The 25,398-nt window shown below is 40.3% G+C and overlaps 1 protein-coding gene across 5 annotated transcripts in view; it reads right to left on the reverse strand.

Annotated features, from left to right (window-relative positions):
• The window catches only part of slc6a9 (solute carrier family 6 member 9), a 79,103-nt gene that overhangs the window by 25,598 nt on the left and 28,107 nt on the right, over nt 1-25,398 (reverse strand). Inside the window, exon 1 of one of the 5 annotated variants that reach the window (XM_026148784.1) lies at nt 19,521-19,663. The exons of 3 other annotated variants lie outside the window; for them this stretch is intronic. In XM_026148784.1, coding sequence (XP_026004569.1) covers nt 19,521-19,562 — 42 coding nt within the window. In that variant the 5' untranslated portion in view covers nt 19,563-19,663. Of the gene's footprint in view, nt 1-7,958; nt 8,131-19,520; nt 19,664-25,398 lie in introns of those variants that run through there. One more of the 5 variants, XM_026148789.1, reaches the window with a different exon arrangement.

The following is a 25,398-nucleotide window of genomic DNA, read 5'->3' on the forward strand; positions in this document are numbered from 1 at the left end:
TTGAAGTTGCTGTTGCTCATCCTCCCTCCTCTCACAGCCCACAGAGAGCACTTCAGCTTTGTGGACTATACACAATATCACACACACACATGCGTTTAAATGCACACACTGGGTCAATTTGACAGACAGCAGCACAAACCTTCAAACCGACATCTCCTGACAGCTGCAGCCATGTTTGTAAGAGATACTGTCCACTGGAGTGTGGCAAGAACAACAAAATTCCTTTCAGCTTATGGAAACGCACATGCACGCGCACACGCACACAAAATTTACTTTGGCTTCTACAACCACAAATGTGGTTAGGACACTATGTTCTTAGAGCACAGTGTACTGGCGCTTCTCTTATTTTGAAAATTCCCTGTACTACTTCCATCTCTCTCACACACTTCAATAGTCACGGGGAGCACAGTGCTGGGCTCTGCAAAGACTTGCTTGATAATCTCTCCTAACAGAATGTGATTTGTTAATATCGTGCAACTGCTTACTGTGCGTGTCATTTCCTATCTGAAAGAAATGTATTTTTGAGATGTCTCCTGTAGAGCGATGGCATTTTACCGACAGTTCAGCGGTCTCACATGGGAAGCTGGTTCTCCATGCACATCTGCAAGTTCCATCCAGTGAAAGTTTAAATGGCTTCTTTAAGCAAATAGTTACATCCATGTTCATTTTAGAGACACCATCAGTTGTGTGATATGTATATTCAAGGACAGAAGTGGTTTAGTAAGAAAAACAATTCAACTAAATAGGATTTGATAATAATTTTTGTATGCCATAAACTGGAATCATCCTGCTAATAATTCATATGTGTATGACATGTAACAGCACTGTGGGGCGACTGTACCAAAGGTTTCCACAGTAAATGCAAAGCTCTTTACAGATGCCGTAATGTAGGTGAGTAACAACAGCTGTTAATTTCACACAGGCACTGATTAATCTGCCTTTTTGCACGTGGGGATGAGTTTACAATGTTTGTCCTGTTGCCTAATAACACTTGTAGTTTTGGGTGTGACCTGAATAAAAAACAGCCACAAATCGAGATTCATTTGTAACATAAAATGTCTTTTAAACGCTCATAGACGCTCGGGTTACTTATGTGTGATTGTAGATGTTGTGACCGGAATCTCTGTTTTCCTCTTATAAATCCAGATGTTACTATTCGTGGTTGTAGTTGTGCTCTGCAAATCATCCTCCAGCGCTTGAAAACACTACATGGGAGGGGAACTTTATGTTACAGTGTTAGAGCCCTACAGAAAGCACACATTCGTTGTGGTTACGCATGAAGGCATTAGGGGTGGGGGAAAAAAATCGATACTGTGTAGTATCGTGATATTTTGTTTGCTAATAATGTATCGATACAGGGACAGCAGAAATTGATATTTTGTTACAAAAAAAGTTTTTGTGGACTGGAACTCTGACTTCAGAGCATGTTGATCAGCTCCTTTTTGTGAGCAAGAATCCTGACATTCCTTCACTGTCCAAATGTGTTTAACTTGTTTTTTGGCAGCAATAAACATGACAGTTTACTTCTTTTAATTTAAGACATGTTTTATTTTAATTAAGTTTAAAACTTTTATTTAATGTAAAATTATATTTTGTTTTAATTTACTTTCAAATTCTTCAGTTGCTGAATGGGCTGCATAGTTATCATAAATTGCATAGTTCAGAATAGCTATAATTGTACCAGATGGTTGCATTCAGTTAAGTTGGACTAGACTGTAATACAAACTGTTCAGTTTGTCAACAATAAAACTGACTGAGATGAGAGAAAGACTGAGTGTGAGACTTTGATATTAGATAAAATGAATATTGATAAAGTTTACCTTTATGTACAGAATCTGAATATCGCAAAATATTTTTAAATTTTGCAATAATATCGTATCGTGCGTTAAGTATCGTGATAATATCGTATCGTGGGATATATGGTGATTCCCACCTCTAGAAGGCATATTTCAAATGAAGACCTATCCTAGGTGCCGTTATTAGCCTTTTTAACGAAGCACTCATTGAAACAAATTGCCAGAACATCAGTCTGACTGCTTTTGTCCGTTCAAATCTCAAACAGATCTGAAGCAGTGGTAAAGATTGAGCTTTATTACAGCAGCCAGTGAAAGATGGCCTTTTTACATGAGGGCTTTGCCTTAATCAAACGTACCAGATAGTAGCTGTGATTATTTTACTTACTTTATTTGTTTGTGACCATTTTTGGTCACCATTTCATTACATACTGTCATATATGTGAGAGAAAACCCACACAGGATCCAATATATAATTAGCATGTGCACACTCATGCTGCTGTATTATGTACGTAGATGCTACTTTGTGATATCCAGGTGTTATTATTAAAACAGACCTTGTTGTTTCGTGAAACTTCAGCTATTTTAAATTCAAATTGGGTCAGTTAGTTCTTAATACCTCATTTGGGTTTATGAACTTGAAGTGGAACTGGATAAGGGAGAAAAATAAATGTGACAGATAAAGGAAATGGAGACTGGGAATAGGTCTGTCTAAATCAGTGTGCATATGTGGGTTGATTAAAAAAAAATGTCAAGGTTTTCTCCTAATCCAGTTAAAACTGTATAGATTAAATTTATCATTAGCGTTACAGTCACTGACTCACCAATCTGGATTCGACCAGCAGTGCAAAGAGAAATAAAATAGCTGTTATTATAAACATAAATTGTATGTAGTTTTTGCAGGTTTAGTGTAAATAAGAGGCACAGCTAATGTTAAAGTGTCCTTTGACCTGTCATTGTGAGTTCTGTGTTTAAATTCAATCAAGGAGGTAAGCAGCCAGTCTGCAGTACAGCCATGTTGCATCATTATATGATGAAATGGTGAGTAAGAAAAGAATGGCTGTGATAAATCATAACAGACAGATACAAAGAATAACGAGGCTTCAAGGTGGATGAACATTCATGTAAACAAAATCACCTGATTCAAGTGTAATCATTTTCAATTTTATAACCGTGGAGGGTTTGAATACAGACTGTAGGCTGGATACTTTCAGGTGACCTGGTGAATATCGTGCACTTAGTTTCATCAGAGTTTAAAACAGCTTTTGTCTGATGAAAAGATTTCTGAAATATACTGTATCATAAGCAGACTGTACATGTGCTGATCAAGGAAGGAGCCAGTGGCATATAAAATAGTGTAATCTACATAAAAATGTACATTACAGTTTTGGGTGGCAGAGATAATATTGTTTGTCTACAGAGTAAATAAAAGAGGTCGAAGAAACGATCCTTCTGGAACATCTACAAATGCTTTAGCTATTTGCTTTACCTGAAGAGGGTTTGCTTAGTCGATGATTTTTACTCAATCAGGGAGAGAAACTTTTATTATACCTCAAAATGCAATGAAAACACATTTTCTTGTTTCTGGAGATAAAAGTGAAAATTAGACCACATAACTGTCTCACACACTATTTGTCAAATCGGTAGTCAGGTGTATTTTGTGTGCAATCTCACAAGCAGCTCCAAATGTAACACCAGATCTCTAAATCACTAGTCTTGTATTTTGGGCACTATGTAGAGCTTTCAGTTAAAGAGGACCTCTAGCACCAGAATGGCTTTTTGATGTCGGTACTTCTCTAGCACCAGAATAACTCACTCAGTCTCTTGAAATTAAAAGCAAAGGTCAAATGTCATTCAAAGAGGAAAACTAGAGAAAGTATTCAGTATATTCATGACCATATAAATTCTATGAGAAATCAAAGGCTATTAAATGTTAAAAGAATAACTCTTCAAGAAGGATTTAACAGTATATTCTGTTCCTTCCCATCAGTTCATTGTGCTTTTCATTCAATCTTCTTTTACATTTAAATAATTGTACAAATTTTTTGCATACCTATGTTAGTTCAAGAAGATCATGCTCAATCCCAGCAGATCAACAGCTTATATGTAAATGCTGGCCAACACCACCTGGGGCCTCAGCCGATTCCATCTGTGCATCCTATTTTAGTCTTACAACAAACATGCTGCTTAAGATACTTCAGTATGTATATAGTTCCTGCCCCACTGCAATCCACTTTGCAACCCAACATGTTGCTCACCATTTTACATATACAGTCCTGATACTACTAGTGAAATAAAATGTCAACACCAGTTCTAGGTGATTAGGGAAGAAACATTATCATTTTCCCAGACTGTCCTTCAGCCAGTAATCAGGGCCCTGGTGTTTGATTGTGGCACATGTAATCTCTCTCACTCCACCTATGCAGAAGCTTAGTAAACATGTCTGTCTGCAGTGACTCAATCCAATTGGTTATTATGGTACAAAAAGCCTACCGGATCCCCCCGCAAAAACAGTCTGCTCAAAGCTCTCTTTATGAGTGGGCTGTGAGGTGAGAGTAATAGGCCTAAAGACACTGCAGACCGTGGCTTCTCAACCTGCTACCATTGGGGCCACATACCAAAGAATCCCACTGGGCAGGGACTGAATAAATTCCGCTCCATGGCTGATTAATTGAAACCAATGGATGGGGTGTTGTGAGAAGGAGAGAGGAGGATGAGAGAAAACCAAGCACTGTCAGATGAACGGTGGATAGATGGCTGCCCAGAAGCTAGGGTCACCTACAGGTTACGTTGCTGAGTGTCTTTCATAAGGTCAGGCATCTCTATTTCACTTTTAAAAAGTGCTGATGTATTAACATTCAGCTTTGCTTCCAGGTGCACATATTTAGGAGTGACACGTTCACAAGTGAATGAAATTAAGCACAGTATAGATTAAGAGGAGTGTATCAAAATATCACAACAGCTAGCCAAAGAGTATGAGCAATGGCATAGTTAAAGCCTAACCTACTACAGCCTGTCCAGAAATGCTATATAGAAAAATAAAAAGGAAACCTCCTTTCATGATCTACAAAGCAAGTGCTTGGCCGATCAGTAGGAAGCTCTAAATGCATGTTACTCTTCCCAAAATACATTAAACATGAGATCTCAGTGATTAAGCTGGTTAGCGATAGATTGATTTGAGGTGTTATTTGGTAGGCATTTCTACAGCACTGAAAACCCATTAGAAAGTGTCTTGACAATTCTGCTGAACATACCTGGATAAATTTAAAGCATCAGCATGCTTCTTTTCAGTTTCACAACTGTTTCCAAGTTTCCAACAAATAATGTGAGAAAGGAAGAATGTCTGTGGGATTTTTTTGTAATTCTTTGCAATTCTGACATATGTACAACCAAGTACAACACCATAAATATGTGGTAATGCTGCCCATAAGTATGTGCCATCATCTTCCACTTGCTGTCTCTACCCAGTATATCCAATTTCTGAAGAATCAGGTTGGCAGATTGTCCACAGTATTCCACTCTCACACAGTCCAACATGACACTGACCTGTTTTAGAAATGTCTTTTTAGCTGCAGCAGACATTTACATTCTCACATGAATCGGTTTAGAGAGGTCTCTTTTTTAGTTTACCTTTCTCGAGTCATTTACACCCCCACCCCCTAAAAAACAAACAAAAAAACCCAAAACTGTTTCTCTCTGACGTGAGGTAATGATATTTGGAGATCAATTCTGCTTCAAACATATTACAAAGTATAAGACGGTGTGTGCAGTTGCTCAGTGTGTCAAAGAAAAGACACCGTAAATCCTCAGGTTACTCTGGAAGGCGTTTGTGAAATGGTTTGCTTGCTAAAACAACAACAACCAAGTCAGCCACTTGGTGATTGGTCAGTTGATTGGTAAGATGATATCTAGTGAACTGCGTGAATAGAACCACAAAGTAGAACCATGTGGCTGTTTAAAAAAACAAGACCAGCAAGTACAAATCTGTACTCAGTGGCTTTGGGAGAAGCTTGGCTGCTTCTCCCAAAGACAAGAACTAACAGACTTAAAAACTCCTTTGTCCCACACGCCATCAAACTGTTTAACTCCTCTCTGGAGGGGAGAGGGAGGGGAAACAGGAGGACAAAGGAGGGGGGAACAAATAAGCTGCAGTGCCTCTTCACCTCACTGTGCAATACCTTTTGTGCAATACTTTTGTAAATAGTCAACAGTGCAATAGACCTCAATACTTAAAATGTGCAATTCACTTGTATTTTTTATTTTTTATTCCTATTTATTCTATTTATCCCCTTCGTATATTTTATTTATATTGTCTCTATATTTATATATATATATGTGTGCGTGTGTATATATATATATATATATATATATATATATATATATATATATATATATATATATATATATATAAATAAAATATTCTGTAACTCTGTAACTTCTGTCGGTGCTGTGCTTTTTTGGAAATCGAATTTCCCAGAGGAACCCACCCGAGGGATTAATAAAGTTCTATCTAGAGCTGGGCGATATGAGATTTTTTCATATCACGATATGTTTTTTTCATTTCAGGCGATAACAATATCTATCACGATATAAGCCAAATAACTATATTTGTAAGATTTAAATGTGCCGTTGCTCACAAGTAAAATGTGAAATAATCAGCAGCTTGTTTTTAAATATTTATTTCCCATAATAAGTTCAACAGGGTAGATGTACTTAAGGAACATGAGACTTTTTCAGATAAATAAAGGCAAATATTGCAAACTACACAAAAGGCAGCCGCTAAAGCGTTTAAGTTTCAAAATAGAACAAATGAAACAGACTAAATTGCCAATTCCACTTAGAAACAAAATATTAATTCTAAAAATAAATCTTAGTTTGTTTTACAGAAGAACAGACAAAACTGACTAACTTTTGTCAATATCAAATAAACTGAGAACTAAAAGGAAATTCTCAATCTCTCCTTGTTGTATAGCTTAGCTTTTCAAACAGTTTTAACAGTTACTTTAGTCTGACAAAAGCCGAATGACGAATTAGCGCTTCCAGTCAGAGACTGAGGCTACGTCCACACGTACACGGGTATTTTTGAAAACGGAGATTTTCCGTTTTCGTTTTAAAAAATAATCCCGTCCACACATAAAGGCAGAAATGAAGGAAAACGCTGCTATGAACATGCCAAAGCAGCAGGTGGCGCTAGATTCCTAACCGTGCAGAAATGTTGGCCAATCAGAAGTCTAGAAGCCTCGGTGGGAAAAAGTAAACAAAGCTGGGGCATAGAAGCAGAACCGAGTCGTATGTGTGGAGGGACAGTAACTGTGTGTATATGTAAGCATTTAAACACTGCAGAGAGTAGAATTAACAGTATTGTAGAAATTCATTTCACCGAAACAATAACGTGGCGCACAGTGTGACGCATGCACCAGTTTATTGTATTTCCAGACTTGCTTTCGGCACAATTTACAGTGCACGCTACTCTGTTTTTTGTCAGACTTGAAATAGCCGAAATACCTTCAAACTACGGAACTTCTATGGCTCTTCCGTTCGACAATCTCTCCGGCATTGGAACCATCATCTGTTTTCTCTTCGGTCACGCTCGGTTGATTTTTCTAGTCGGCACACTCATTTCCTCCATTACGCGCTGGCTCCATTACCCGCTGGCTGCTTCCCAAACAAACACACGTGCGGCTTGGCACTTGTGCTGTACGTAACAAGTCACGCGACGTGACGCTGCGGCTGTGATTGGTTCGGCTCTGCGCTACTGAATTTGGATCGGCTGACCTTTTTTTTTTTTTTTTTTTTTTTTAAGAGAACAAGAGCGGCGAGGTCTATCGCGATAGCTTAATTTCTCTATCGAGTAAAAGTTATATCGCGATACATATCGTTATCGTTCTATCGCCCAGCTCTAGTTCTATCTAATCTAATCTAATCTGTACTCAAAAGCACAAACTCTAACAAAAAGCAGTGTTTAGTCTATCAAAGTAAAACCTGGATATTACTAAAAATAATCTTTTTGGGAACCTATTTTACCCTTACATTATTTCAACTGTTTACCCTAAAGCTCAAATTGATTAGCCACTCTTGTATTAAACAACTCACATGCGTAGCTCATTGAAAACTGAAAAGGACCTCCACGTTTAAACATCTGGACTATGTCATTCACCTCCTTACCTTGAGATACGTTTTCATGGTGGGGGAACTTGGAAAAGCAGCATGAGCCCCTCAAACGCTCCCAACGTTCTTGTGAATGGCCAACTTCTCTACCTCTGTGATACTTATAGAACTAAACTTACCATGCTGGAATCCCCAAATGGCTTCCCTGGGGGACAAGGAAGGTGAGGGGGGGCTAGATGTGTTGACATCTTTATAAGTATGGTGGGGGCTGGGTCTAAGAAGGGGCAAGGAAGATGGGTGTGGTCAGCACAAAGGTTAGTGCACTGTCATTATGACTGACTGCACGAGTTTCTAAAAGTGAATGCTAGTGGACCTTTATATTTTCATTTATGTGCCGCACATTAATATTACACATGTATGTAGTCAGTACAGGTGATGTGATCAGAGAGTTTTATTTCAGGAAGGAGGACGGAAATAAACACCAACTCTCCGACTGTCTCCACATTTTCAGCCCTGTTTGTGTATCTCAGCCACATGCCGATGCATGTAAATACCATGAAAATTTTGCGTGACCATTACCATCTCATGCAAAGCCCTGATCTGTTGCGACAGTCTGTTTTACGGTCCATTATTTGTGAATATGGGATGACAGTACCTTGTCAAGACATTGTGAGGATAATCTCCCAATCCAAATCAGAAATAGGCTGTTCTCTAATAAAACAATAGTATTACATGAGCTGAGTGAAGGAGAGAGATGGGAAGAGGCAGACTGAAATAGAGTCGCATAGCGAGAGCTCTCTGAGAGGATAGAATGACAGAAAGGGAAAAGGAAAAGAGGGGTGATATGCGCAGACAGGAAGGCAAGTCTAGCAGGGGCTGCTGTAGCCATGTGCACCTACACACTCCTGCCGCTACCCTTCACCCATACCCACACCCCTCCCTTGCTTGTTCACTCATTTGCTTAACAAGTTCATTTGTGCATAGGACTTCATCGGGCATGGCTGTCAAGTGATGCGCGAGACTGGCCTGCGGAACTGTTGGCCCTTGCAAGCTGTTCACCTGCATCCATCTCGCCCCCATACACCCCCACACGCACCCACACACACATGTAGGGACACACATCCTTATGCAAGAACACAGACATGGCATCCAGTGATGCCAGTAGTGTGAGTAAACAGTGTGTTCAAGTCGGAGTGTTTACTACAACTTGGGCTGCAGGGCAGTATTGTTTTTGGCTTGCGTTGCTGAAATGATTCCCAAACAGTGAAAATTCACACATGGCTAAACTTATCTTATATTTCTTTGATTTAAATTTGAATACCTTTGGATTTTGAGAGTTTATGATGGGCTTATTTCTTTACAGAGTTCACTAAACAACATTTGGTCAGTTGAAAATTCACAGATGATGGTTTAGGGCTTCGTAACCCTGTTGAGTCACCTGAAGTAGAGTTATTTGTGACATTGGTGATACCTGCCATACATTTGCTTAGGGTTGTACTGTTTGATATACTGTAGACTACATTTAAAGACAGTTTTTAAACAGCCACAATAGAAGATCCATGTATTGTTCTTCTAGATTAACCTAAAATTCAAATAAAGCAAAGAGATTTTAAAAGTAGAAAGCTAATGGAAAAAAGGGGGTCAGTTATTCCTAGTCAACATTTTATGCCACTTGAATTTCCTGTTAAGCAAATCAAAATTTATTTCTGACATATTTAGTTGATTTTTGGCGACTTATCATTTTGTGCCATCACTGATGGATGCATCGCTGACATTTATCTGCTTTTCTTCCTCCTTTTCAAAAGCAAACGCTCATCAAAATGCCGGGGCCAATCTTGTTCCGTCTCTCTTATTTGCTCTTGTTTTCCATCATTGCTTTGGCCCTCTTCACTTGAGGCAGAATTAACAAGCATTATCTCAATAGAGTCGCCCTCAATCCTCGAACAGCACAGCAAGTGTGCTGCTTCAACAAGAGTGTGCATGGACAAAATCACACACGCACACACTTATGCAGCCTCAACAAGCATTATCAGCCCCAAACCCTCCTGTGTTTCCTTGCTAACACGGTGAACATGCTGCCTCAACGAGCCCCATCATCAGCTCTTTTCTCCCCTGGTTTTTGCTTCCTACAAATCCATGACAAAGCTGATGAATAAGCCTCATCAGCCTTTTCTCCTCAGCCCATTTCAGAGTTTTGCTTGAAACTTGCTCTTCTTTCTGCAAGTTGCAGTGCAACGTAATGTAAATGTGAAGCATGTAGGTTACAGCAATGCACCTTCCACTGCTGAACAATGTGGGCTTTTGCAGTAAATACATAATTTAGTTCTGATTTCTTTTCTTCTTCTTTTTTTTTTTTGCACATTTTCTCACACTTGCATGTTTCAGATCGTTGAACAAATTTTAATGTTAGACAAATATAACTTGTGTAAATATAAAATACAGGTTTGACAAACGTGAGATGAGCCTTTGTGTTCTTTTTGGTCAGCATTAGGGTTCGTGTTTTTTTTTTGGTTTTTTTTGTTTTTTTAAATCATCTCAGCCATTGATGCCATTTTTTCCCCCAATCTCTGTCTTATTATTGAATTATAAACACTGCCAATAACTTGAGTTCTTTAGATGTTGTTCTGGGTTCTTTATGACCTCCTGGATGAGTCAGGAGTCACTTTCACAGTAATTGTGTAGGCCACTCATAAGATTCACCACTGTTCCAGGTTTTCTCCATTTATGGGTAATGGTTTGGTTTAGAAATGGCTTTTTAACCCTTTCTAGACTGATAGATGCTGATGACTTTATTTCTTATTTGTTCTCAAGTCTCTTTAGATCCTGGCGTGATGTGTTGCCTTTTGTGAATCTTTAGACTACTTCCACTTCGTCTGTTTATGTGATTTGTTGATTCAGCAGGTCTGACAGTATTGTCTCCTGATTATTACTCCTGATTGGGACTTTCTTTAAGTCTATGTACTTCCTTTATTAGTTGTTCCTGATCAGCTCTGAGTCAAATACCCAGACAAATCCCCCTCCCAAAAAAACAGTAACAAGTCCTTCATTATTCTTTTTCACTTCTCTTTAAGTATGAGTACGACGTTATGAAATATCATAACCTCCACCTCCCCATTTATGTGTTCCCTCATCGGCGTAACTTTGTGCTGAACATTCGGGGGGGGGGGGGGGGGGGGGGGTAGTAGGGGTTCAGTAGTCTGAAGCATTGCTTAATCTGATGCTTTATACTTTTACTACTATCGATATAATAATGAACTTTTTCACTCGGTTTTGTAAAAAGTTGCCAAAAAAATGTATGTCAATATACTGAGAATTTATATATTTAGATGCATTTAGATAGATACATTTGTAAAAATCCCTATAGCAACATTACAGCCTAACCATTAACAAAGAAAAAGGCACCACTACAGTGTGATTTGGAATATAAAGTTGTCACACTGACATTTAACTTTAGTAAGGGCGTAATTATACCTACAGAGAAAATTGAAACATTGTTCTTCAGCTGTTATCCAAAAGATATTGTTTTATTGTTTTAGTCTATGGAGGGAAGAGTTGCACCAGCTGAGAATGGAAGAAGCACATGTGGTCTGAATAGGAATTAAATATGCGCTGCAACTCCTGCAGCCACCGACTTGCTGTTTTGTAAGTTATTTTGAAGAAAGAAGAATGACTGTCTGGACAACCCAAATTGATGCAACACAGAAGAGGGTAACTAATGTTGGAGTGTTTTTTGTTGGTCACTTTGGTGGAAAGGCTATGATTCTTAATTACTTTAGAAATGACTAATAAATAAGGAGGCATCTGGATGAATTTACAGATAACTGTAATCTTATCTCAAATGAATTATAGAGCCGTTTGACTAACGGCTATTGAATAGTGCAACTTAAGGATGGGTGATTCTGCCCAACATACGATAGTTGTTGTAATAACCAGCCAATCAGGACTGTGGGAAAGAAATAAATGCTTATGAGGAATACGTAGGGAGGCACATCCCACAGTGAGACATCAAAACAAATGCCTTTCAAAATTAAAAAAATAAGACCAAGCTAAACTGTAAAAAGTCCTAGGATGTTGCATCACATATGTGGCAAATATACTTGATATATGGACACATTAAACTGGACGTCCAATTTCTTAACATAACAAAGATTGTCCTGGACAGAGATGCTGGCAGCAAATGCTAAATAAATACAAACTTCTAACTCTACCATGTTGCCTGTGTGGTATTTTAGAGAGCATTTGTTAATCAGCTGCATGTGAAGCAGTAAAAGCGCTGCATAAGTCTGATTCTCAGCCTGACAGACTGTAAAAGCATCCGTCACTGTTAACTAATTATCACAGCAGTCGAGATGAAAAGGAGCTTCCATCCTAATTCCCCAGAATGACAAAATTAACGGTAGTACCTGATTAGCCTGAGACTGACTTTAACCAAAAAAGGCAGATTTTCCCCACAATGATCCAGTTAATTCCAGTTTGTATTAAAAACTTGCATGAACCTGAATAAATCAGTGGTCACCACAGTGTTGTACAGTCCAAGGTCAAGGGCTTCTATGGCTTCCTGAAAATGTGACCATGTGGACCAATATAATAATAATTAGTCAAAATCAATGAATTCAAACACAAAAAGGTACAAAAACCCCACAAACATCTTTTAGATTCAGTCTCTATTTTTTTGGCCTAAAATCAAAGGCCAACGATAAATATCAATGCTACCATAGGACAAAAAAAGATTTATGTCAATCCCAATGGCTAAAACCCCCAGGTTGAAAGGTGCTGACCAGTGACATTAAAAGCTTCAGGCTTTTTCACCCTTGCCATGACCCCAACATTCCTGAATAGGGTGTTTTTGGAAGAAGATGGTAACTCTAGCAGGGCTAACTTGAGCAGGGCTAACTGACCCACCTATACACACATTTTGCTCCCTACCCTTTATTAAAAATGGTCAAGAGTGCATTTTCACATTTGAGCCCCTTTCATCTATCCATCAATACTATTTATAACAACTTTAAGGATGATAATAAAAGATCACTTGAACTGACAGTATGTCTACGACATGGCATGACGTCGACAAGTTTTCACAAAGCAGGAGGGAAAAAAACCTGACCACTTTTAGAGATAGAATTAGATAATAAGATAATAACTACAACAAAATGATCCGTGTTTAAGCTACCTTATGGTCCGGCCCCCTAGGTCAAAGCCTGCTTCCACCTTTCCTTTTGCCTCAAGCCCAAACCCTGTCATTTTAGGCATCTCTGGCATGTGAAACACATTCTAGAAAAAGTCTTCCCAGAGTTTCTTATTTCAGCGGTTTGGCTTCTGTGAGCAAAACTTTGGGTTTTATGACACACAAATCATTGCAAATACATCTTGTAATGTTTGAGCCTTGTGCATATTAAGTAAGGTACATAAGAAAGAAATATTATTTTCCCCCTTTTTCAACAAATTTTCAAAAGAAATTCCAAAATTGCCATATAATTTGTACCACAGGAGTTTGCATGGAGGGACAAAGTATTTAGCTGTAGAATCAGGGGCGAACAAGCTAGTGTTGCCCCAGAGACAGATGACCCTAGTGGCGTCAGGAAAGGAATCCGGTGTAAAAATCTGTGCTAAATCAAATATATGGAGGCTTTTCCTGTGGCAGCCCTATGGGAAATGGAAGGTTAGGTAAGGAAGCAGGACGTGGAGCAACAGTTTTCTGACCGTCGCCGTTTTAATGTTATTTTTTGTTGTAACATAAAGGGAATATAAACGGAGCTCCCACCAGAGGCATTTGTTTTGTACCTTTCGATTTGTATGGAAAATAAATGTTTTGCCCCTTTTTTCCTTCGCCTCGTTTTTTGCTACCGGAAGGCATCCAAGCGACTTAACAAGAGCACGAGTCAGAAACTTTACGTTCTGCAGAAGCGGCAAAGGAGGACCGAAGGTCTCCGCTATACAAACTTTGAAACTCTGTGGCACTAAACACTAAGGAGAAGCTATTACACTAAATTTTACATTCATGAGTCAAATTGAAGTCAAAGCACAAACTTGTAGTAAATTAATGTGGTGCATTTTCCATTGTTATACCTCTCCGACCTGTCTTCCCCATGTGATGTTTTGTGTAATGTATGTATGGCTGGAGGGTAAGATGGCGCCGCCATTGCGTGCAATAGGTCGGCAGCCTTATAAAATTTCCCCTTGTGGGACTAATAAAGGTATATCATATCAAATCAAATCAAATCAAATTAAAAAAAAAAAGCATTTCATTTTTAAGCAAAGAAACAAACAAAAAATGAATCTGTTGTGTGAATTTATATATCTCAGCATGAAAACTGGACTTGCACGTTAAAACAGCTGAGCAATAACAATTCCCCACAGTTCTCTATCCCTCCCATCAGTTACACAGCTCTCCTTTTAGCAAGCCAATCACTTACTATCCATCATTAATTCTTCTATTCTTCTGTTGAACCATGCATGTATCATCAGTTTGCTGTGTGTGATGCAGTATGAGGCTGTGCTTCTGCAAAGCAGCTGTGAGCCCGGAAGCCCAACTTAGTGAAGTCAGAATGAGACCGAAGGTTAGAGCCACCACAGGGAGATGGACAAGGGGCACACGCACACGCACACTCACTCACACACATACATTTTTTTTAAATTTGTTTCAGCCTCTCTCGTTTCTCGCTTCCACATGTGTCTGTTCCCTTACTCGCTAAGCCTTGGTGCAGTGATTGAACACGGCTACTTTGCACTTACGCTCCATAAACTGCAACACCTGCCCCCAGATGGGCAGAGTTTCTCTTTCTGTGTGTGTGTGTGTGTTCATGTGTGGGCCCCTGCTGGCTTCCTACGCTAGATGTAATGTACTGAACTGTATTAGCAGCAACCATAACATTATATGTGACATCCAAAGATGTTTCACAGTTGATTCCATTCCAATATGGTTCTTAATTCCTGATAATGTTTATTTTTCCAATACTGTGGCCAAAAAAAAAAAAAAAAAAAAAAAAAAAAAAAATCCGTTTGTGATGTTTAAGCTAAAAGGGTTGTTTTAGAACATCAACTGGCACTAAAACCGTGACCGCCTGCAGGGCAGACAGGCTAAATATGTCGACGTACGCCCGTGAAGGCAGACATAAACAGAAAAGGTCGGTGTTGGAGTGCAGCAGCGCTGGATGAATGCCTCCACAGTGGAAGAACTTTTCTGCACAACAGCGCTTCTTGTCAAAGCACTGTGTGAAAATCTGCAAAGCAACAATCTGGGTCAGCTGTTGAAGCTATAAATGCACTCTGAGTTATGAAAATCTGAAACAAAAAAAGTTAAGAGACTCAAAAGCCTCAAAAAAAAGTTGCCTTTGAGTAATGTGATTACATGCAACTTTGCTATACAAGTCTAATGTAAAATGGTAAATTTGACAGAATTTATCAGATGAAATTTACTTGATTAGCACGCATATATATAATTGATTGCTAAAGTAACGACAGGCTGAATCACTTTCTCAAAACAATATGAAGTCAAAGCTATGACAGAGCACTCAGAGCCATTTTCGGGATATGGAAATAGTTTCTGATCTATCTCATCTCTTCTTTCACTAGGATGTGTGTCAAGACCAATCACAAGCACTCACTTAGCAATTACCAGATCCATCTGAACTTCTTATTATTGCAATTATTAGTCAAGCGTGCCTTGAAATCACACAAGACCTCAGCGGTAGATCGTACTTGCCGTGTTGGGACAATAGTCTATGAGGAAGGACGTGACCCGTGTAATGACAGCGGAAATGAAGGAGCACAGTTTTGATCGAAGCTGGGCAGCCACGCTACTTTTGAGACAGGATATTGGATGATTTTAGAAAATGGAGAAGTATTTGAAGACTGTGATAACGATAAGGAAAATGGCAAGGCCTGTGCCAGAACAGAACTCTTTTTTTTTTTTTCCTACATGCAGACTGTCTGGAAGTGAGGAAATCCAACGACACTGGTTTCAGTCACGAGTTTGACTAAAAGGCACCTGGACAAAAAAAAAGAAAAAAAGAAAAAAGGAAAGCCAAATAAAATCAATGGTGCCGTTGGATGAATGTTAGGTTTGAAATCAAATATTCAAATAAATGTAACTTTAAATTAAAAGGAGTATTATTTTTTTTCCTTTTTAAAACAAAAGCTATAACCTTTAAGTTAACTAAAATACTTTGCCAGCCTATTGTTCCACTTTACTGTTTGTACACATGTAAGAGCAGCTCAGTTCTTCTCATACCGATGCTCTTAAAGGCCACTGAGTAGGGGATTGCAGTTGGTTAAACCATTTACTGTTATGTATGATCTCACTGGTGTCATGCCCACGGTGCATCACTCTTTTCTCTCCTGTGTCAGAAATGCCCTGTTCTGTCTTTACCGCATAATTAGTGTTAGAGTGGGTGGATGTCACATCACATGATTCATTCATCGAGTCACTGCCCTTCAACATGACTGACAACAGGTCAGAATAACAAACTATAGCAAAGATGAATATAATCTCTGGGATGCACTACTTACTCTTCTCCTCTCAGATTGGACAGAGGTGAGAGGACGGTTGGATTACATAGTTACCTACGAGTACCTGTTGAGATTACCTAGTTAACATGCAAACTTCAGTAAATATGTCTGTAACACAATCCACAGATGCCTTTGCCAAATTTAGCAGATGTTATTTGTTTCATATTCTGATCGTGTCACACTGTGTGTGTGTGTGTGTGTGTGTGTGTGTGTGTGTGTGTGTGTGTGTGTGTGTGTGTGTGTGTGTGTGTGTGTGTGTGTGTGTGTGTGTGTGTGTCTGTCTGTCTGTCTCATGAACTTTATCAGCTCAGCCAGCACTTGAATCTTTCCACAGTAAGCAGCTCAGACAGTACCGGCACAGAGATTTCCCTCAAACCTCCTGATTATATCCTTCACCTCTAGGGGAAAAAAAAGCAATGACTAGTAGAAAACTGACACATAATTTATATTAAAAAGCCAACTACTCTCTCTCTCTCTCACACACACACACACACACACACACACACACACACACAGCTCAAGAAATTAAAAAATGACTTAATCACGCATCAGAACTTCGTGAATAAAAATTTCAAATTGAAAATCTTTACTGACATACAAAAGGAGACAGTGTTGAAAACAAATCATCAACCCTTTGAGGGCCGAATTCAAAATCACACCCAAAATGAAAGCAAAACCTGCTCATGGTTCAAACCTTCCTTCAATTTTTTGAGCACTATATAATTAACACTTATAGCATGACAAGCATTTACAAGCTGGTAACACAACCTCAGGTTGTACATATTGCATATATTTTAATAAGCCTCAGGCTATAATAATGATTTAAAAAGTTACATACATGCATAATCTTCACAGGAACTACAAATACCCCACAATTTATGGTGAAATGCGGGAATGTTAGCGCTCCAACACCTGCCTTCCCAAATACAGGGTTCAGGTGAGGGAATGGTCACCAAGTCAGTGTGCGAAATAGCTTGTAACATGTGTAGCACCATCTCTGAATGGGTTTTAATGAACATTTTGGTGGATATATCCACAATGACATGGTCATTGTGCGAGCACTGAGCTATCGCTGCCGTTTTGCACATGCAGACAGCTCAAGAAAGCACCACAACTTTGGTGGTGGAGGCTGCCTTTGCAAAAAAAAAAAAAAAAAACGATCTCCTGAACACTGTTAATAAACTACCATTAACAGGCTTTTGTTCGTCTTTTAAAATTTAATCGTCCATTTCAGACGTTACCTTATACAAGATAAAATACTGAACATCACATTCAAACAGGTTTTTTTCATTCGTAGGCTTGTTAATTGCTGATTAAAAAAAGAATGAAAAAACCCCAAACACATTTGCTCCAATGAACAGATACCATACTTGTATTTTATTCATTTTTGGGGGGCTTCTATGAGGTCACGGTTGTTGTTTTTTTGTTTCATTTTTTTTTCAGTCAACACTCAAACCACGTCTCCTCAGCTTTTATTGCAGACAAAAAGCAGCATCTGCAAACTTTATTCAAAAAGAAAAAAAAAATATGACAGTGAGTCTGCCATCAAAACTGAATGAATAAATATAATTCTCTTCAAACATGCACAAATTAGAACTCTAAGAGTTCAGTTCGCACTCCACGGGTAATGATGCCAGCATTTAACTTCGACGGGCAATGGAGTGAAATCTGCATTTATATGCACAGGCAACCCTACTTTGGAAGTCCTGAAAGATCCAGTAAGTCCTGTCAGTCAAAGCTTTGGGAGAAATGTGGCGCTTGTGCTACCAAACCTAAACTGTCCAGAATCAGCGGATTAGCATGTGGACTGCTGTCAGTTGTGAATGCCACTTCAGGGAATTGTTCACAGTAAGAACAAGCAAACACACACATCCACCCAAGTAGCCTCCACCTGCATACACATACACACTGTGACGGTCCAGATTTCTTCAGAATTCTGATCCAAAACCTTACACTCCAGGATTTTTCCTTTTTCGTGGATGTGTACGTGAGTAATTTAAGTACCTGTTTGAATGAGAACACATATAACTTGAAACATTTGTGTGCATATGCCCGCAGGTGTGAGTCTGTATGTGTTTTTTTCAGCGTGTGTATTTGCCTGCACAGCTACAGCAGGCTGAGTCAGCCTTGACAGCAGCAATCGGAAACAGGAGACAAGGACTTGGCGAACAACACAAGCCAGCAGCAAGGTCAAACGCTCACACACATGCACACACAAAAAAAAAAAAAAACCCAAAACAAAACACACACATCTTTTTTTTCCCCGTCTTTTTGTCTCTACCTGCTGTAAGAAATAACTGTATATCTTATCTTAAGCAGATCCGAGGATTTAATTGTTTCAAAGTGTTTCAAAGTCAGCCGAGAGTTAATAAAAGGAAGCGGAGCAAAGGATGTATGTGCCAAAGTGTGCAATTAAAGGCGCTTTCGAAGGAGGAAAGGGGGGCTGCTGGGGGCTGGGGGGTATAAATATCGTCCCTTTCTGGACGCTACTGCTTTTCCACTCTGTCACTCTCTTTCACACACACGGCGGACCAGCCCACTTCCTTACCAACCCCATCTCTCACAGCGCTAGCCCGGACTTCCCACTGCAATTACTTATAAAACTTTTCAGGGCTGCCACACGTGGTCGGGTTTTTAAAGAGCTGCGTCCCCCTCCTCACGTGGTGCGGGGGGTATTGAGTCGTCACAGACCCCCTGAATGATCACCGAAAAATAAGGCGGCGCAGACAATAGCTCGTCTTGATGAATTCAATTCTTTCAGGACCCTGTACCGTTGTCCAGGCAGCTCCGGGCAAAACAATCGTTGCTTTGATAGTCCAAGAAACACACACTCACTCGGTTGCTCTTAGAAACTCCCTCTAACTACTTCCGAATTAGGATCTAAAGATAATATACATCTGACCTGAACCTGTGATTTCTTTTTTTTTGGGGGGGGGATTCAGCTTTTGTATTCCTAGCGGTCTCCTTCCGCTTAAGCGTCAGGTGCACCTGATAGAGAAGAAACATCCGCATGCCCGCTTCTGTTACAAAATTTTTAAAACAGAAGAAAAAAAAGAAGAAATTAAAAAAAAAAAAAAAACCCAGAAAAAAACAACGATAACTTGAACTGACCTGGTCCGCAGTGGAAGCAGCAATGGTGTTCGACTCGGACATGATTTGATGCTGTGACCCAGTGGTGCTTCTCTGCTGGCCACTGTGGGCTCCTTCATTCACACCTTGGCTTTCAGTTCCGCAGCGAAAAGGGGGGGGGGGGGGGGGGGGGAAACACAGTATACCCTCCCTTTTGCCCTGGCTTGATTAATGCCTGAATTACTTTCACCTCATTTCATCTGATGGAGCTCCGCTTCCTCTCCGCCTCTCTTGCTCATTCGGCATGGTAGCCCACTCTCTCTCCCTTCTCCCTCCCCCCCCCACCTTCCCACTGTGAGTCCAGCTCTGCCTCCCCTCCATCCACCCCGCTCTCCCTTCCTCCCTCGTTTTGCGCTCTTACTTTAATTCACCCCTCCCTTTCTTTCTCCTCTAACTCTTTTACTTTCTCTCACTCCCCGCCTCCTCCTTTTTCTGTCGTACTTCACCATTTCAGGAATATGCCCCCTCCCACCTTCTCCTCCGCCATCCACTGCCCCCCCCCCCTCATCTCCCACCATCACCTCCCCAGAAAAAAAAAAAAAAAAAAAAAAAAAAAAAAAAAAAACACGCACAGGAGAGATCCACAGTCTTTTCCCTCTACCTCCACAATGAATGGCTCGTTGTCACTCCAGCACCTAGGCTGAATACAGAGCAAGTAAGTGGGAGAGAGGAGGACCCATGGTGGTGGTGATGGTGGAAAGGACAGGGGGGTGTCGAACTTCTAGTTTAGCTGGCCGGAGTAAAGTTGGAAAGGGGGGGGGACCCGTGGAGGTCCCATTGGCTTTGGCCAAGCACTCCCTCTCTCTTTCTCCGAACAGATTAAAGCCAGGAAACAAAAAAAGGAAAAAAAAAAAAAAAAAAAAAAAGTGAGGAGCCCACAAGTGAAGAGCCCACACGGCTTCCACCGGACCCCCCCCCCCCCACCCTGCCAACCCTTTCTCTCTGTCTCCCTTATTTCTTCCGTTTGTTTTCAGAGGCAGCTGCTGCAACTCTGCAGACCACCAACAACTTCCCTTTCAGCAGTACTTGACTCTTCCAAATCCTCGTCCGTCTCTACACCCTGACACTGCCAATGCCCACCCAGCCTCCAGCCCCCCCAAACCCACCAGGTCACACCGAGAGGCTGGCCAAGCCAAAGCCCTCCTCCTCCTCTTCTTCCGCAACATGTTCACAGAGTAACACCCTTTCAATTTTAAGCGCTTCCCTCCTAAGCCTCTGTTTTGATGCGCGCATTGTTGCACCATATGGCTAATGGCTACCCACAACAAAAAGAGAAAGCAGAAATGGGGGGGGATAAAAGTGCATCCAAAATGGGGGCGTGATTGAGAGGTCGAAGAAAACATCACTCATGCGGGAGAATAAGACGGTGTCTTTAAATAAGTCACTCAGCATCAGTTCAACCTCCGGATGTGGTTTAACATCAAAATGTGAAGTTATGTCAACAGCTGACAGGTAACTGGCCCCCAGCCTAATGGGTGTTTGATAGCCGTGGACAATAGTAGACCAACACCACTTGAGTGGAAGCCCTCAAGTTATATTTAACACATGACAAGCACTGCAGACAGGATGCTAGTCATTCATCTATCAGTTCACAGCATTTGAATCTCCCCTGGAATAAAAAGAACGAAGGCGATAAAAGAGTCATTAGCATAAACCTGCCCTACTCAGTGTGCTGAGAGGAAGTATTAGCAATAGTAGCAGTAGAAATTGACTCTGTAGTTTTCACATTTTTCATTGTTATTTTATAACTGACTTTATTTAGAGAATATGGTGGAATGCTATGTTCTCAGCTTGTGCTAGCATACTTGTTTAGCAACTTAAATCGGTAAATTCTAACGATGTAGCGCACAGAGACCGATACCTGGTAATATGTGACAGTAAAAGGCAAAGAAAATTCTAGGACTTCACTCAGACTTCTTGAATCAATTCTACTACACAATAAATCTTTGCTACACTCTCATAAATTCTATTAAAATGCTCTGAAATGTTTGAAATTAGCTAGCTTGCTAGCATCTAGCCGTGGTTGTTATTTTCATGTTTCAGCCCAGAGGTTGCTCCTAGTTTGCTATTTACGGCACTTTTTAGCACCTTGCAGAGCAACTTGCTACTTTTGTAACCACTTCCATGGCTAATGAGTGTGCATAGATTCACAGTAGCTACCCCAACACTAGATAGAAATTTATAAAACGCATTAAGTCTTTGTACAGGTCAGACTTAAAGTTGTAAGAGACATATTAGATAACATCACTATCTGTGATTATTCACAGGGCGAAGACAGCACCAGCTCAGGAAGCCTGCTCAGTGCAATCTCTACATTCTCGAAATGCAATTATTTCTCATGTTAATGAATACAAAGGCTCCGGCTTTCTTTGCAGCAGCTATCCAGACGAGCTGGGAAACATATAATTAAAGCACAATACAGCCTGTCAGTGCGACCCACTCCTTTGCTGCTGGGGTGGTCCGACCACTGGGGAAAAATCTGATATATAATCACAGTTCTGCATCTGAGGCACCTACAGTGGGACTGCTCTACAGTGTGGTATCAGTTTGGCTTTGTGCAACATGTAGAATGCACTTCTAGTTGTAAGAGTCACATTTGCATAGATAATGCCTCACTGCTTTTATGCAAAGAGGTTTTTTTATGACGGCAAATACTAGTGGAGCAGGCAATGGCGGCTGGTTTTTCCAAGGCAAAAGTTTCAGTGTGTGCATGTGCATGTGTCTGCGTATTTTGGTGTTTGAGCCAGTGCTTTGTGTCAATGTATGTCAGAGACCATTTTTGTGAAAGCAAATTTTTTGAAATTGTGAAATATGAGATTACTGGAGTGAATCTTAGTATCTTTTATGGGGCTATTTAAGGGATATAACAACCTATTGTAACAATATGGATGTGTGCATGTGCATATGAGCGTACTGGGTATTCAAGCACGCATTTGAGGCCAAAACTACGGCCAATCATTAGTTCCTCCACAGGGATCCAGCCACTTCTTACTAGCTTTGCCTCCAGAGAGTCTGTTGGCCTCAGATTAAGTCAAAGAAAATGAAAAGCTTCACAAGTGCACCCACCCACACGCATACTGACACTTAACTACACATAAATCATGCAGGCAGTAAGTGTCGGGGTAATCAGTGAAAGAAAACCCAGTATGAATCTGGTGGGTCAAACAGATCTCAAAACAATTGTTTGTTGTGGCTGTAGCTGCAGTTTGTGGAGGGGAGGGGGTCCTTGTTTCATTAACTAATTGCCCCATTATGTTAGGTCATTTAACTCTAATTGGAGAAGCACAGATGCTGCATCTGAAAATAATGCCAACTTGTTAAACTGCACATTTAATTTCTCTGTTTGCTTGCTTCGATTGCAACAAGTCCAAAGAGAGGATATCTTTCTTTGCGCAAACAGATATCTCAGTGCAGATCATAGAGAATAAACCCTGTAATGCCAGCAGAGGGAGAAGAAGCAAAAACATCATACTTTAACTCCAGATGGAAGCAGTTGCCAAAAAAACTAAATGAAAATAGCTCCCCTGCCTGAGACCTAGTAGATTAATTCATTCAAACTTAAGAGAAGTCTGGCTGGAAACCACTGGCATGGATTCTAGTAGCTTTCAAATATAAGCAAGGAAACATCAACGGCCAAAAGCCGAAAGTCAAATAATGAAGGGGGCAGGCAGCAGAACACTGATAAGGTCAGAATGGATCTCCTTTTTTCCTCAAGGCTGTCTATTTAGCTTCCAAACACATGCCAGCTTCTATTACAGGTAAGTCTAATGCTTTAACACAGACACTGATCCTGGACTCTGCCATTAAATGTTTAAAGCAAACAATGGAAATAGAGGAATTACTTTAAAGCTCCAGCTCAGCCAAACATGGCTTCACACCGAATCTCAATTAAACAATATGCAGTAATTTGAAGATTAATGTACCCTGGGTCTTACGTTTCTTTAGGAGGCTTACTAAGCAGACTTTGTAAAGCAGGTACTAAAATGTGCTTGCTGTGTTATTTTAAGCACATCCAACTCTAATAAGAAAGCAGGTTGACTTTGGGCCACACAAAGAGAAGTGGGGGAACATTTTACAAATGAATCATTAATTTAATGCATTATTTGATTCATTTTAGGTTAAAAGAAAGAAGAATGTGGGCTTGAGATGGCATGCGTGTGTGGTGTGTGACTTATCAGCATTGGTTGTTTACACATTGTTCTTAATAGTTGGCAGCTGGCAATGACATAAGACAGTACTGTAGAATATACTATAAGAGGATGCTATAGAAGATGTAAAGTATTGTACATGTACAAACTGTTGCACATGGATTTGGGTTTATGACCATGCCCTCAAGCATTCAGCTGTTTTTATCTGTCCACATGTTATAATCATATGGTAAAAAGTATTAATGTTTTTATCTTAAGGTCTGCCCATTGGCAGAATCTGCTACCCTTCATCTACCAGCTCACTGATTTGCTCATACTATTTCCCACTATTAAGGTTTGCTCAAAATATCCATATAGCAAGACATATGTTAATGTTTTGAAAGAAATATCAGTTAGCTATTAAATGGATCCCATTTTCAGTTAGACTTAATAGAAGATTAGTAATAGAAGATATTTTATGTCCTGCAGCTGTAGCATCCAACCGGGTTGGGAGATGAAAGCTTATAAGTTGGAACAGCAGGAGAACTTTGGTTTACATTGGCCACTTGTTAAACTAATCACATATCAGGAAAAAACTACTTAGCTAGTACAATGCCTCTGGTATTACACACCCTACAGTGGGGCAAAAAAGTATTTAGTCAGCCACCGATTGTGCAAGTTCCCCCACTTAAAATGATGACAGAGGTCAGTAATTTGTACCAGAGGTACACTTCAACTGTGAGAGACAGAATGTGAAAAAAAATCCATGAATTCACATGGTAGGATTTGTAAAGAATTTATTCGTAAATTAGGGTGGAAAATAAGTATTTGGTCACCTCAAACAAGGAAAATCTCTGGCTCTCACAGACCTGTAACATCTTCTGTGAGAAGCTTTTCTGTCCCCCACTCGTTACCTGTATGAATGGCACCTGTTTGAACTCATCTGTATAAAAGACACCTGTCCACAGCCTCAAACAGTCAGACTCCAAACTCCGCCATAGCCAAGACCAAAGAGCTTTCGAAGGACACCAGGAAAAGTATTGTAGACCTGCACCAGACTGGGAAGAGTGAATCTACAATAGGCAAGCAGCTTGGTGTGAAAAAAATCAACTGTGGGAGCAATCATCAGAAAATGGAAGACATACAAGACCACTGATAATCTCCCTCGATCTGGGGCTCCACGCAAGATCTCATCCCGTGGGGTCAAAATGATCATGAGAACGGTGAGCAAAGATCCCAGAACCACACGGGGGGACCTGGTGAATGACCTGCAGAGAGCTGGGACCAAAGTAACAAAGGTCACCATCAGTAACACACTACAACGGCAGGGAATCAAATCCCGCAGTGCCAGACGTGTTCCGCTGCTGAAGCCAGTGCATGTCCAGGCCCGTCTGAAGTTTGCCAGAGAGCACATGGATGATACAGCAGAGGATTGGGAGAATGTCATGTGGTCAGATGAAACCAAAGTAGAACTTTTTGGTATAAACTCAACTCGTCGTGTTTGGAGGAAGAAGAATACTGAGTTGCATCCCAAGAACACCATACCTACTGTGAAGCATGGGGGTGGAAACATCATGCTATGGGGCTGTTTTTCTGCCAAGGGGACAGGACGACTGATCCGTGTTAAGGACAGAATGAATGGGGCCATGTATCGTGAGATTTTGAGCCAAAACCTCCTTCCATCAGTGAGAACTTTGAAGATGAAACGAGGCTGGGTCTTCCAACATGACAAT

Source organism: Astatotilapia calliptera, chromosome 18, assembly GCF_900246225.1.
Source record: "Astatotilapia calliptera chromosome 18, fAstCal1.2, whole genome shotgun sequence".
Classification (NCBI taxonomy): Eukaryota; Metazoa; Chordata; class Actinopteri; order Cichliformes; family Cichlidae; genus Astatotilapia; species Astatotilapia calliptera.